Source organism: Peromyscus eremicus, chromosome 19 (genome assembly GCF_949786415.1).
Source record: "Peromyscus eremicus chromosome 19, PerEre_H2_v1, whole genome shotgun sequence".
Taxonomy (NCBI): domain Eukaryota; kingdom Metazoa; phylum Chordata; class Mammalia; order Rodentia; family Cricetidae; genus Peromyscus; species Peromyscus eremicus.
This window is the reverse complement of record NC_081435.1, coordinates 50,662,978-50,676,418: the sequence shown is the minus strand read 5'-3', so window position 1 is coordinate 50,676,418 and position 13,441 is coordinate 50,662,978. Positions and strand designations below refer to the sequence as shown.

General features: G+C 47.1%; 1 protein-coding gene across 1 annotated transcript in view; it reads right to left on the bottom strand.

The window, feature by feature from the left end:
* Apcdd1 (APC down-regulated 1) overlaps positions 1–12,655 on the bottom strand; it is a 31,553-nt gene extending 18,898 nt beyond the window's left edge. Inside the window, exons 1-2 of the mRNA XM_059246532.1 lie at positions 12,538–12,655; positions 550–733 (exon numbers count right to left, since the gene is read on the bottom strand). Of these exons, the coding sequence (XP_059102515.1) occupies positions 550–733; positions 12,538–12,595 (242 nt within the window). The 5' untranslated portion in view covers positions 12,596–12,655. The remainder of the gene's footprint in view (positions 1–549; positions 734–12,537) is intronic.
* Between the last annotated feature and the right edge of the window lie 786 nt (positions 12,656–13,441).

Below are 13,441 nucleotides of genomic sequence, written 5' to 3'. Positions count from 1 at the left end.
TGGGTAGAAAGAAAGTCGCTGATCTGCCTCTAGGCTATTTTTAAAAGCTCTAATGGAAGATAAGCCAGAGCTCAAACTGGGATTAATCTCAGCTTCACAACACAGTAAAGAATCTAAGAACTGGCTAGTGGAGGCAGCTCTTAACTTACCCCCAGCGCCCTGAAGCCATAGATTAAGTTACTAGAATATGGCGAGAATATTTAGACCATAAGAAGCTCTGCAGTCATGTTTCAGGGTTAGTGAAACACAGACGCTTAATTTCACTTGCTAATGGTTTCTCTTTATATGCAAGTAGTCCCACGGAGTTCAGTAAACAAGGATCTATTCACTCACACTGTGTAGTTAGCAGTGTTATGATACCACTGCTGCTTTGGGCATAAGGTTTCTACAGCTCTTAGCTCTGCTTAACCAACCATAGTTTCCGAGAGGTGCCTGGTTCTCAGTTACTGTGTATTCCACAAAGTCAGCATCTAAACCCACCAGAGGGTCTTCCTTAGATCCCACTCCCAGACTGCTCTCTTCCCTTCCTGTCTCAAGGCCAGTTCTTACCCTGTGGACACCCAGTGGCCTTCGATGGTTGGGGGCATCTGCACAGTGATCCGTGCACCATTGTGGAGATGCTTGAGCATATGATGGCACTGTGACTCCTTGAAGGCCCTCCAGGCACTTTTCTCTAAGGACCGAGGATGTGATCTGCTGTCTGGATGAAGGAGGGCTGAGCCCTCTCCCAGCCCTGAAAGACAAGAGCAGAAAGTAAGCAAAAGAGGCAGCAGCAGGTGGTGAGTCAGGTAGACAGTTATGTCTAGAGCTGGGAGTGGCTGCCGTGGAAAAGCATGGTTACTCCACTAGGCCGCACATACATAGTGCTCACTGTGTCGGAATTCCCAAGCTGAAGTGGGGAACACTCTTGGAGATCATTTCCCGGGTGGAAAACCGAGGCCTGTGAGAATCAGAACCTAGCTTGCTTGAGGCCACCCAGCTAGTTCTTTGCAAAGCCAGAGTTCAGATGCATTCACCAAGGTTTCTTACATCTTCACAAGCACCTGCATGGTAGAGCCTTGAATGGACCTTACAAGGTCAATTCAGAGATGCATGTTTTGGAGCAGTGGTTCTCAACCTTCCTAACACTGAGACCCTTTAATACAGCTCCTCATGCTGTGGTGACCCCCCCCAACCATAAAGTAATTTTTTGTTGCTACTTCATAACTGTAAGTTTGCTACTGTTATGAACTATCATGTAAATATCTGTGTTTCCTGATGGTCTGAGGCAACCCCTGTCCGAAGGGGTCTCCATCTACAGGTTGAGAAACACTGTTCTAGAGGCACTGAAAAAAAAAAAAAAAGAGGTGAATTGAAGGGAGGGGGAAAGGGGATATCAAGAATGGTGCCTTCACAAACTGGCATGTTGAGGTGAGGAACAGAAAGAGCAAAGAGATCAACATTGGTGAAAACATCGCCTGGAAGATGTGGAAGGAGAAGAGGCCAGGGACAGCTCGAAAGCTTCTGGCTAGGATCTGCTCCTTGGCTAGCCTCCCACATGCGGATACTGAGTCACAGTTTTTCAGGCTACCACAGACTCCAAATGCATGCCCTTGTTGTGGTTTGTCTAAGGGCTTGTGAATTAGAATCTTGGCTTTCAGATTTGTCTTTAAGAGATGGCCCGACCTTTCAAGAGGTAAAGTCAATAGGTGGTGTCAAGGCCACTGTGGGCGCCACCCTTAAAACCTGCAGGCTGGCTGCTCATATTCAGATATCTGCTATCAGTGGTTCAAATGCTCAGAGGATGGGATGGATTATCAGTATACAGTCCTAGCAGTTAGAAGCCACATATCTCTGCATGTGAGCTCTCAGGGTTCCCTTTGTAAAATGCTGCACCGTGGACGGAGCAACTGCTTCTACTTATTAGCACTATTCAAACACAGTTGGGAGCCATGAGGAGGAGGCACCTATGGGCACCATTCAACTAACGAAAAACCTGTGTGAGAGACTCTTGACCTAAGCTGATGGTGATATGTCATGGTCTGAATGTGGAATGTCTCCCTACAGGCTTACAGTTTGAAATGTTGGTTCCCCAGCTGGTGGCATTATTTTGGGAAGCTGTGGAACCTCCAGGAGGTAGAGCCTAGCAGGGAGAAATAGGTCACTGAGGACAGGCATTGGAAGGTTATAGCCTGAGCCCTGGTGCCATTGCCCTCTCAGCTTTCTGGTCCAGCTTAAAGTGAAAAGCCCCTGTCACATGCTCCCACCACCATGGACTGCATTACTCTACCCTGCCTTCCCTACCATGGTGGACAGAAACTCTCTGGAAGAAGGAGCCAGAATGAGCATTCTCCTTCGCTGTTATCAGATATTGTCATCAGAGTGAGGTAGACGTTACTAGTACAGGTGGTATGCGATCTAAAGCTAAGACCACTTGCTTTTGGCCTGAGCTGTTTGCAGGCAATAATAAAAGTGGGCAAATGCTGTCTAATGACATCATTATTTATAGTCCTAATTATGGAGCGAGGGCTTCCATTTCTAGGTTTTCATGGAGGGAAGGTGCTTCCTTCAGTGATGCTCCGAGCATCACTTTCCATCTCACATGGACTCTCCCAGATGGGTGGCCTGGGGGGTGGAAGGAGCAGCAAGCTTGCTGAACGCAGACCTTTCTTTCTTTTCCAAACCAGCCTGTTAACAAAAGGGCACACACACACACACACACACACACACACAGAGAGAAGAGAGAGAGAGAGAGAGAGAGAGAGAGAGAGAGAGAGAGAGAGAGAGACAGACAGAGACAGAGACAGAGAGAAGAGCCTGCCCCTGCTGTTGTTCAGATGTGGCACTGGGCCAGGCAGAAGGTCCGACGAGTCAGGAGGGAACTGCTGGCAGCTCTGTGATGGACACCATCTACACCGTGTGCACTCACGGAGGAGTTCTCACAATTCTAATCATTCAGTACCTATTTGTCTGGCATCCACAGTGATCGCTCATTTGGTTATGAACTAACACAGGGGACAAAAGTGCCATCCACCATACCTCCACCAGCACCAACAGTTATAATTATCCTGATGACACTAAACATTCCTGCGTGTCCCTTGTTAGGCAATCAAAGAACGAAAGGTAATACAATCTGCTATCTGGTGGGTCAATAATATGATCAATTATAATGTGGCTGGTTTCAAATAGATCTTAATTAAAGTCCTAAGGCATGAGAGCTGGAGAGAATTCTACTTGAAATGTGACTCTAGCATTCAATAAAAATGCCAACATCTCAGTGATGACCAAATTATGTTCTAAAATTTGATTTGCAAACTCCTTTGCACTCTGTGAATGCTCTCTCATAAACTCCTGGCTAATAAAAGGCCGAAGTGCAAGGGATGTGGGTGAAGTCGCCTGAGCTGGGTAGTCTGAGTTTAACACTGGGTTGTTGCTTACAGAATTTTATTCAACCTAAGACTTCAATGGTGGTTGAGATGCATCATTATTTTATTACCAGTGACAAAACACTTGCATTTAACAATGACATAATGCTGCAACAATGCCCATGAATCATTCACAGCAGCCTCAGATGGCTTTGACATTTATCTGTTCAAGGAGCTTTGGAATTTTCCGGGCCTTTGGTGGCAAATGTTTGTTCTTCATGTGTCTTGGTCACAAAACACAAACACAGCCTTATGTTTCTATGGGTATCCTCATTTTTCCAGTCACTAAGACATGTTGGGTGAGAAAATCTGGAATTGCAGTTATTCTTCCCACGATAAATATTTGCCCCACTGAGGACAAATTAACACTTGTTGCTCTGTTATAAGACCTGTTAACCCTTTACAGTGGTTTTCTTCTCAGGCTCTGAGAGTCATTTATCAGCAGGTTATAGAGAGAAAGCATGCATGCTGACTCAGTAGTTGACTCTTTTGATTTTCAAAACCAACCTACTTGCAACTGAACTCAAAACAAGGAGCACAAGACACTCACAGGAAACAAGGGTGGGAAAAGATGAATACTTCTGTCCAAGTTGACACAGGCAAAAACAATGTCATGAATCAGGAGTTCAGCTCAGTGGCAGAGCCCACCACACTCTTCTTTACTAATACTTATAGACCAAAGAGACGGTGACTTCCATCGGTGGTAAGATGCACACTCACCACAAAGATCTTAAAGTGGAAAAAAGAGAGGAAGGGCGTCTCGCAATTGGTGAAATATTCTTAGGCTGATGAACTCACACAAATTACTCAACCTCTCTGAGCTTCAGCCCACTTAAGGGTAATGAGCAGACAATGTCACTCCTCTTGGGCTTGGTCTAATTCAGCACAATGCATTTCATGCACTGTTAGCACTACTGTTCTAGGTAATAATAACATTCTTAAGCCAATCTCAAAAACTCTCTCCTAGCAAACAGTTAAAGCAATGGTGCTCCAGCGCTGCCCACCTTTCGAGCTCCGAGGAGGACCAGGTACTCAGAATTACGCCTGGGCTGGCAGACAACATTCTATGATTCTGAAGAAGAGAGCGAAGAGTGGGGCTGGCAGCCTGTGTTCTATAATGATTCGGATAAAGAGGAGAGCGGGGAGTAGAACACAGAGCACCAGGCACACGGTTGTTGACAAGCTCTGCTCCGCTTAACAAATACCTATTAATTCTTTGTGTATTTTAGAGTCAGGAAGTACAAATATGAATTAAGGTAAGTTTTGTTGACTTGGAGGTCTGGATAGGAAATGGATAGAGACGACCAAGGGAGGCTCTGGGAATAAAGCCAGGGATTCAAAGGCAGAGGCAAGAGTGATGGTCAGTAATTAGACTGGTCATTCAAAGGAATGGACTCACACAGGGAAGGAAAGTTATGGTTGTGTTTTTAGCCAGTGGTGAAAAATAAAATCCATTATGCAAATTACTGGAAAGTAGGAGACAAATGCCAACCTACTATGTGGCTCTTGGTCATGAACACAGCTTAGCAACCTAGTGAGGCAGCCAGTTCAGCCAGGGAACAGGTGACCAGCAGGTGGAGAATACTCAACAGGTGTGATGGTGAGTTTATAGTGTGGGTGGGGTGGGGTGTGTTAATAATTGTATAAATTTATTTCCCATTGTTATAACAAGCTACCTGAGGCTAGAAAAATGTTTAATTATGTTGTTTTTTTAATACAGAGTATAGCATTGATTTTTGCTTGGCTCTGCTGGGGGCTGTGGCTTCTCACATTGTGCTGGCTCATAGCATGCTTGATGGCATTGTGATGGGAATACACTCAAGAACAGGTAGAGGCTCCATGTGATCTGTTATAGCAACTTGCTTTTGAAAGGATGGAACTCACTTCCTGAGACCAGCATTAATTCTCTCCAAGGGCAATGCCTCCAGTGATTTAATCCTTCCCCAATAGGCCTCACCTAAGGTCCCACCTAGCAAAAGAGGAATAGTCCTGGGGACTGATCAAACCTAGAGTTTCATGCATGCTTAGATCAAACTTAGAGTTTTGGGCATACTTAGATCAAACCTAGCACTTTGTGCATGCTAAGCAAGTACTTGATTACTGAAGATCCCCATCTTCAGTCCTCTTCTCATTTTTTTTTTTTTAACAGGGTCTCACTAAGTTGCCCAGCTGTCCTTAAACTCACTCTGTAGCTCAGGTTGGCCTTGATCTTTTGGGCCTTCAAGAAACTGTGATTATAGGCATGTACCAAGCCTGGCTTAGGCTTCACTTTTTAAAGGTTCCACTACCTGACATCACCACACAGCTTCGTACACTTGAACCCCTTGAAGGGCATACCATGTCTTAAGCATATTTGTGTCTGTCTTCTTTCTCTTTGTACGTGGATAAAACTGTCTCTGGGTTTTTTGGCTGATGTGAAAAATACGGATGGCCTTCTTTCAAGGGCTACTTCTGTTTAAGGTCTAGGAATCAGAAGCTCATTTGATGTATCCATTTCAGTTTTGGGAAACACTAAAGCCAATATCCTTACACCTCACCACTTCTTTTTCAAGGCATAGCCTTGATGGGCCAGTTAAGGAGCCCAGCCTTAGACTTCTGGTCAACCCAGGGGCCTTTGTGGTCACACACCACTTGATAATTCATTTTTCATGTTGCCTCATTTGGTCAATCACTAGTTACCACTCAGGCATGGGGACACTGAGGTGAATTTATGAATAGTTGGCCACAGTGCCCACTGACAGGGAAGCTCCCATCACTGTTCTCAGTCCAGGGGAATTCTGAGTAAGTCAGCCATCAAACAACTCCAGAAAATGATCTCAAGCATGGCCTGGACCCAAATAAAATCATTATGGCAAAAGGGTGGTTTCTTTTGAGGGAGTGTGAGGGTAGGAGTAATGTGGAAGTCTGGAAGGAAATTGGTCACCTATTTAAAACAAATTAAGTTCTGTGAGGTTAAGCATTTATAGATTATCGCTTTCCAAATATTACACAGATCCTGGAATTCTGTAGAGACTGCTCACGTGTGTGCACAGGGGCAGATGTGACATGTCACATGAGTGACACACTCCCACAGGTGGGTGAATTACTGCACCCAGGAATCTTAGATTTTGCTGTGATCTCATCCACCAACGTAATCCCTCACAACAGTCCGCTACTTAGTAAGAACACCCAACATCAGCAACTAAAAGCCAGATTTGCTTGAATAAGAGGAAGCACAAGGTCAACTTTTACACTGAAGTTTGTGTTCTAAATAATGAGCCAAGTGCTCAGCTGTTTACATCACTTGAAAGCACAGGTAACGAATGCTCTTGAAGGTGGTACTTAGCAGAGCTTTCAAAAGGATAAAGCTGGGACTCCTACTATCACCCACACATCTCCTTCCCAGACCCATGGTGCTCTCATAAGCGAGCCAGGCTACTGAGAAACCAGAGAAGACCCTTGAAGAGATGGGAAGGGAGGGAGGCAGTGGTTGCTCACTTTCTGAGAGACAACATTCATTTACTCAACAAAGGGCTAAATAAACACCATGTGTTTGATTCTTCCTTAGGCAAAGTCCATGGTTGACATATGGAAAGTATACGAGTCCAAATCCTTGATTTTTTTCAATAACATTTTAAGAACTAAATTATCTAGATAGGTTCTGGTTTCCACGTGCCTAGGTAGACTGACTGGGATGTAAAAATCCTCTAAGCCATTTTTTAGATACCACAATGCAAAATTCACCAGAAAACAATACTTTTCAAGTACACTTGGGACTGAGCTAATTTTCAGTCAGACCAGTCTCCAGAGACATACCCTAATACCTAAAATGTAATTTTAAAACATAAATAAATGTAGTGTCAACACATCAGCAATACTGTCTCTGAGCGGAGGGTTTTGAAGGATCCTTTTCTCAAAACTCATTTTGCAGCTTTCCCTACTTTACATAATGTGTGTGCCTTGATAATCAGAGGGGTACAGTATCTCAAGTCAGCACTGGTGCTGATAGAGAAAATAAGACTGATTAGCTTAACTACAGGTAATTACTTAGCCATGAAATCGCCCTGCCCAATTAAACGAGCAGTCATTACTGTAAAGCACGCTTTGAAGTGGATATGGGGAGATAAGCTCCAGCATGGCTCCCAGGTTCTGGAATAAGAGCTTGTATGCTGCAGACGGTACCATGCCTGAACACCATCCGGGCCCTGGTGCACACCACAGGCCTTGTTTTTAGTTCCAAGTTTCTTTCCAATGACAAACAAAAATTAAAAGAAATGCTTATACTGTCAGTAAACCTTCATACAGGAAATATGTACTCTTTAGAAAAAAATAATAAAGAGAAAATTTCACATTTCTGGCTACAATGATTTGATTAGTGGGCATCTTTTAATACTTATAAAGGCCTTTAGGCTGGATATAGGTTGAACTGAGATGGCCAAGTCCTCTGTATGTATGTGGTATATATATGTGTGTATACTACATATCAATAGTATATGCAAGTGCAGCATATATGTGTGTACTGTGTATGGTATATGAGTATGATATATGTTTGGTATGTCTTTATAATATATACTCATGTGTAGTGTTTGTGGTGTAGGTGGGTGCTGTTTATATGTATATCACAGATACCTATGATATCTGTACCATATATACATGTGTGGTATGTGTGTCTGTGTATCTGTGTGTGATATGATCTTTGTGCTGTATATGGTGTTTGTGTATGTACAATATACATGTGTGTTTTATATGCATGAAGCATGCTGTGGGGGGCATGTATGTATAGTGTATATGGTGCATGTATATGTGTGGTATTTGTGGTGAGTGTGTGTGTGTGTGTGTGTGTGTGTGTGTATTTGTGTGGGACATGTGTGAGATTCCCAAAAGCAGACTAGAACAATGACTCACAGCGGGCCATCCTGGATCTGGGATTCTCTGAGTCATTTCTTCATTACCACTAGATATTCTTCAGGAATTCTCAGGAAAAGGGAAAGCCCCTCCTCAGCCTGCACCTAGGAAGCAGTGGCACACACAGGCAGTGGACTCACAGATCAACTTTTTGAACAATGGCTAGCTGAAGGAATAAAACTGGGGGGCGCTTACAGAACAGGATACACTTACTGATTTCTCATACAGATCCTTTCTCATAATTAGAGACCTACCCCTCCATTCTCCAGAATAATTCACCCTGAAGCTGGGGAGAACCCCGCCATAGCCTGCACGCATACAATCACGACACAGTCGAACCCGGTCCTGGCAGATGGTGGGAGGTGTTTTTCCTGAGTGTCCTGTGTGATGGCGCCAGATCTGCTGAAGGCACACCTGCTCCACGTGTCCTGTGCCTCTACACATCACCACCACCACGCCAGCTCCTATCCCTGCTCTTCCATGGTGTATGCTTCACTTGGACTGTATCAGTTGTCACATGCCCCTAAACAGTATGCAGCTACAGGATCCCATCACCCACCCGCGTTTAGTTCTTTTATCTCTTAGGGGGAAAGAACGCACATGACCATCACAGAACTCCTCAGTCACATGTGATGCGAGTCAGAGTCAGTCTATTTAACAAGAGACTATTTAACATCTGTCCGAGGTCCTTGCCCCCTAGTGTGTACAAATAATTTATGATCCTTTTCAGGATTCCATCTATGACAAAGAAGGGAAAGGGAGAGGGAAGGAAATGTTTGGTTTGTTACGAAAACTGCTGTCAGTAAAATGCCACTTTGAAGATCTCTACTGGGCTCCACTTCAATGTTTTCTGGAAGTTTGTTGGTTAAGCGCTGATTTGACAATTGGCAGTTTTTAAAAGTCCACCCCCCTCACCCTTCCTGGTCTGTGTGTGTGTAGGTTCATGTGGGTGTATTTCTCTGTGTGTGTAGGGTCACGTGAGTGTATTCCTGTGTGTGAAGGCCAGAGAACGACCTCAGTGTCAGGCCTCAGATACATTTTTTTTGGGGGGGGGGGGGACAGGCTCTCACTGGCCCACTATTCAAGTAGGCAAGCCTGGCTGATCAGGCATATGTCTGCTTCCACCTTCCCAGCACTGGAATTACAAGTATGCTTATGTAGGTTCTGGGGACCCAACTCAGATCCTGTTGCTTGTAAGGCAAGCCCTTGACCAACGGAGCCATCTTCTCAGCCCCTAAACATCTGATGGAACAGGTTAGACCAAAGGGAAGAATTACAAAGGTCCCCACTTCTCTGCAAAGTCCAAGGAGCCTGCAGAAGTAGACAGCGTTTGAGAAACAACCGTCTCCCGACATCCGCTCCACCACGGAAGTGTGCTGGTTGTACTGTCAGTGTGGCCCCACTCATTCTCCACACCTTGGCTAGTCTGTGTCTAGAGCTGAAGGAGTTTTAAAATGTGACATGTGAACGAACGTAACGGCCTTTTCATCTCAGGCAAAGAGAACGGTGATAATGGATAGCTGCCAGCTGTGCACCTTTGTGACGCTCACGAGGCTTCATCTGGATTAAGAAGGCCAGTTGCTTGCAGAAGCTGACGGGGAAGGAAAGCAGGCTGATGGGCACACTTCTCTGCACACTTTGAACTTGGGTCTAGAGCTACATTTACAGTTGTATAAAAGAGATTTTTTTAAAAGCCCAAAGCCCCGGGTCCCGTGAGAGCTAATTTACTCACTGATAGGATTTGGGGGGTGGTTTATGACTTCTAATGAATTGAAATGGAAGCGGCTAAGAGAACGGGACCAAGACTGGATCCCACACATAATGGCACTGCCACCAGCACCCTCGGACTGTGTTTTTCTCATCAACCTCGTTCGTCCCTGCAGCAAATCTGCACATGCAGTCTGAAACGTTTTAAAGTCGCTCCAAGTACATTTAGAGCCACATGACACTTGCTTTTATCTACAAAACTGCTATCATAGTCAAACGGTATCACATGGTAGGCGAATCATGCCTACATATCAGGAAAGAAATCGTTAACCCATTTGGGGATTTCCTTCCGACTTGTGATTTTTACTGAGATATTTGAGCAGGCTCTAGCTTTCACTACATAACTTTCTAGAAACCTATAAAACACCTATCTCTCAAATGGTACGGCTCCCCAAGCCACTCTCTTGGGTTAAGTTGATTAATACCTGTTTTCGGTTAAAATATTTCAATTACATAAAAATTGGGGCGGGGAGGGATTTCAAATCCTTTCTGGTGCCTTAGACTATCCTAACTAGTTTTTGGCCAACCTTTCTGAGACCATGAGCATTTGTAACTTGAATAATCACTCCTTGTATTGGCTTCTAGCGCCGAACCCACAACCCCCTCCTGGATCTAAGTCGATCCTTGGGCAGCTTTTGTTTTAATAATTGCATCCTTGCAACCTCCACGTGAAGTGGCATTGCTCTGTGAAGGTTTATCTGGGCTGTCCAATTAAGCTTCTCACACCTCCCCTTTTATCTTCAGTTCTCGTCATAAACACACATGCGTGCTCTCTGGCCCTGTTCCTATTCACAGCTCAGACTGCCTCTTGCAGTTCCTCCCTCTGTCTTGTTCATCTCCTGGCACCACTGGGGAGACTTCCCCAGATCCCAGGGAGGAATCAGACTCCTGACTTAAATGTGGGAGATGTCTAGCTACACTGGACCAAATGATACACTTGCACATACGGGCTCTTGCTATCTGCCAGCTACTCCTATCTCCTCAGCTGGATTGGTAAGTAGGTAGGCATATCATTACAGGCCGCTTCTCAAGACGGGGAAAAGGCTCAGAGAGGGGCCATGGTGCATTTGTGAAGATGGTCCCTGAAGCTCAACCGGCCATGATTTCATGCAAAAAGTCTATGGATGTGAAACTTTGAAGTAACTCTTCATTTGACGGTACTACTATCTTTCCCCCAGACATTACAACAGTTTTCTTTTTTAAACAAGGGGGCAATTTTGCCTGTTTCATCCTCTCTCTGTCTCTTTTTTTTTCTTGTGTGTGTGGCAGATGCTGTTTGATCTGTTCATTGGCTCTGATTTGTTTCATGTTTCAGCCAAAGATTAAAACTGCTCTGTAATTCTAAGCAGATGGGCCTAGAAGTCCAACCCTATAATTATACCTTCTCTCTTTTGCCCTGGAACTGCAAGCGTTCCATCCTGACTTTCAAGACACTGGGATGGCTAGGGCTCAGTGTACACCTTGGCAATCAATTGAGCAGGCAGGTTCACAAAGCCTTCGGGGGAAACTTCGAAAGCTGTCCCAGCAGGACTACAAAGAAAACAGCACCCCAGAAAGCCTGTAGTTCCCTTCCCTTGATCCTCTTGGGGTCGGGGTCTCCACAGTCCCGGCCACAACAGGCCAGCTGCAGGTTTGGGTGTCAAGAAAGGAGAGCAGTGAAGTCACTTGGCTGAAACGTCAGGTGTCTGACCACTGCTCTGAACAGAATGACCAATGCCTGTTACAATTACCAACAACCACCTGTCGTAAAAGATGCCTTGTCCACCCCAATGCAATTGTCTCATTTTGCACCGTGCAATTTCTGGAACCCCTGTGAGCGCAGATGTCTGGCTAAGGTTTTTTTTCTACAGCCTGGAGAACCAGCGCAAACAGCAGCACGAGAAGACTTGAACCCCCACACCAGCCTGAGGGATTTGGGCGTGCAGCTCCTTCAGTCTGGCTTTCATGACCCGCTACCAAGAACCCCCTTGTGCCCAGAGAACTCAGCAGCACACTAAGCTTCAATGCGGAGCCAAGGTGCAAGCCGACTACAAACGCTGGTCCTCAGACGGCAGACAAACACCCGCGAGACGTGTCCTCCCTATAAACCATCACAGCTTTCTCTTTACAGTCTCGTAAAGGCCAGGACCTCACCGAGAGCCCCTGCTGCGCTCTGACAGCGGTGGAAGGGGACCGCAAAGCCTGCGATTTCGTGACAGTTTACAGCTGGAAAGGCCCACAGAGTGGATAAAAAAGTTTTCCGTCGGCCGTGCAGCTACGGATGTGAGAGATAAAATGTGTCTGGGCGAGGCTCGCATCCTTCCAGAAAGAACACTGCCGCAGCAAAAACCACTGTAAGCGCCGCTGGGGGAAGGGGCTCTGCGCACCGGCCGGATTGGGCAAGTGGGCGCACTGTGTCCCCAGCGACGGATCGCGACTCCCATCGTAGTCTGTGGGTCGTTGGGAAGACGCGACCCCCCCATCCACCCACCCCAGTACTCACCGTGCAACAGGAGGGCTGGGAATAGATATCCGAGCAGGATGCGGAGCACACGCGACATCTCCGGGCTCCTCGGGGCCTCGCTGTCGTCCGTCTCGGTCCCCTCCGCGCGCGTGCTCGGGCCGCTCCGATGCGGGGCGCGCTCGGCTCCTCGGCCGCAGCCCCCGGCGGGCGCCCGCCAGGCCCGGCCTCAGGCGGCCGCGCGCCCCATACCCGGTGGGCGCAGCGCGGGACTGCTGCGGGGCGCGCGCTCCCTCGGCGCCGTCGGGCCCCGGTCCGCGCGGGGTTCCGATCCGCAGCCCGGCCTCTCTGCGTCCCGTCCCGGCCCCTTGGATCCTAGCCCCAGTCCCGAGGCCCTCCCGGGCGCGCACAGCTCGGAGATGCAGTGGCCGCTACTGCCGCCGCGGCAGAGTCTCTTCATATTTGCAGAGCGCCGCGAACGGCTCGGAGGCGGGGCCGGGGAGGGGCGGGGTATCCGTGCGGCCACGCCCACGTCCCGCCCCCTCTCCCGCTCTTCTAGACCTCCCTCCTGCCTGCGGGCTCCTTGTCTCTCCTCCGCCTACTTGCTATCTCCTCCCACTCCTCTCCCATTTCCTACAGGGCTCTTGCTCCTTAGCCGGTCTCTCTCCTCCATCAAAGGCCCGCCTTCCCCCTCTGCCTGAGCACACCTCCACCTCTTCACCCCTTTTTCTGCTCTTCTGCTCCGTAACCGCCCACTCTGTGAAAGCTGAGACCCTTGGGCCAGGGAGGGGGTAGCAGCTTGTGGCACCGTCACCTTCTAGCTAGGAAGGCAGTGTAGTGTGCCATTCATCCTAGCGGCCTCCAACAGGGACAGCTCTGGACCATTCCGCCCCATACCGCTTGTAGAAAGCTTTTGCAAGGGAGTGGTAAAGAGGGTCTTCAGGAC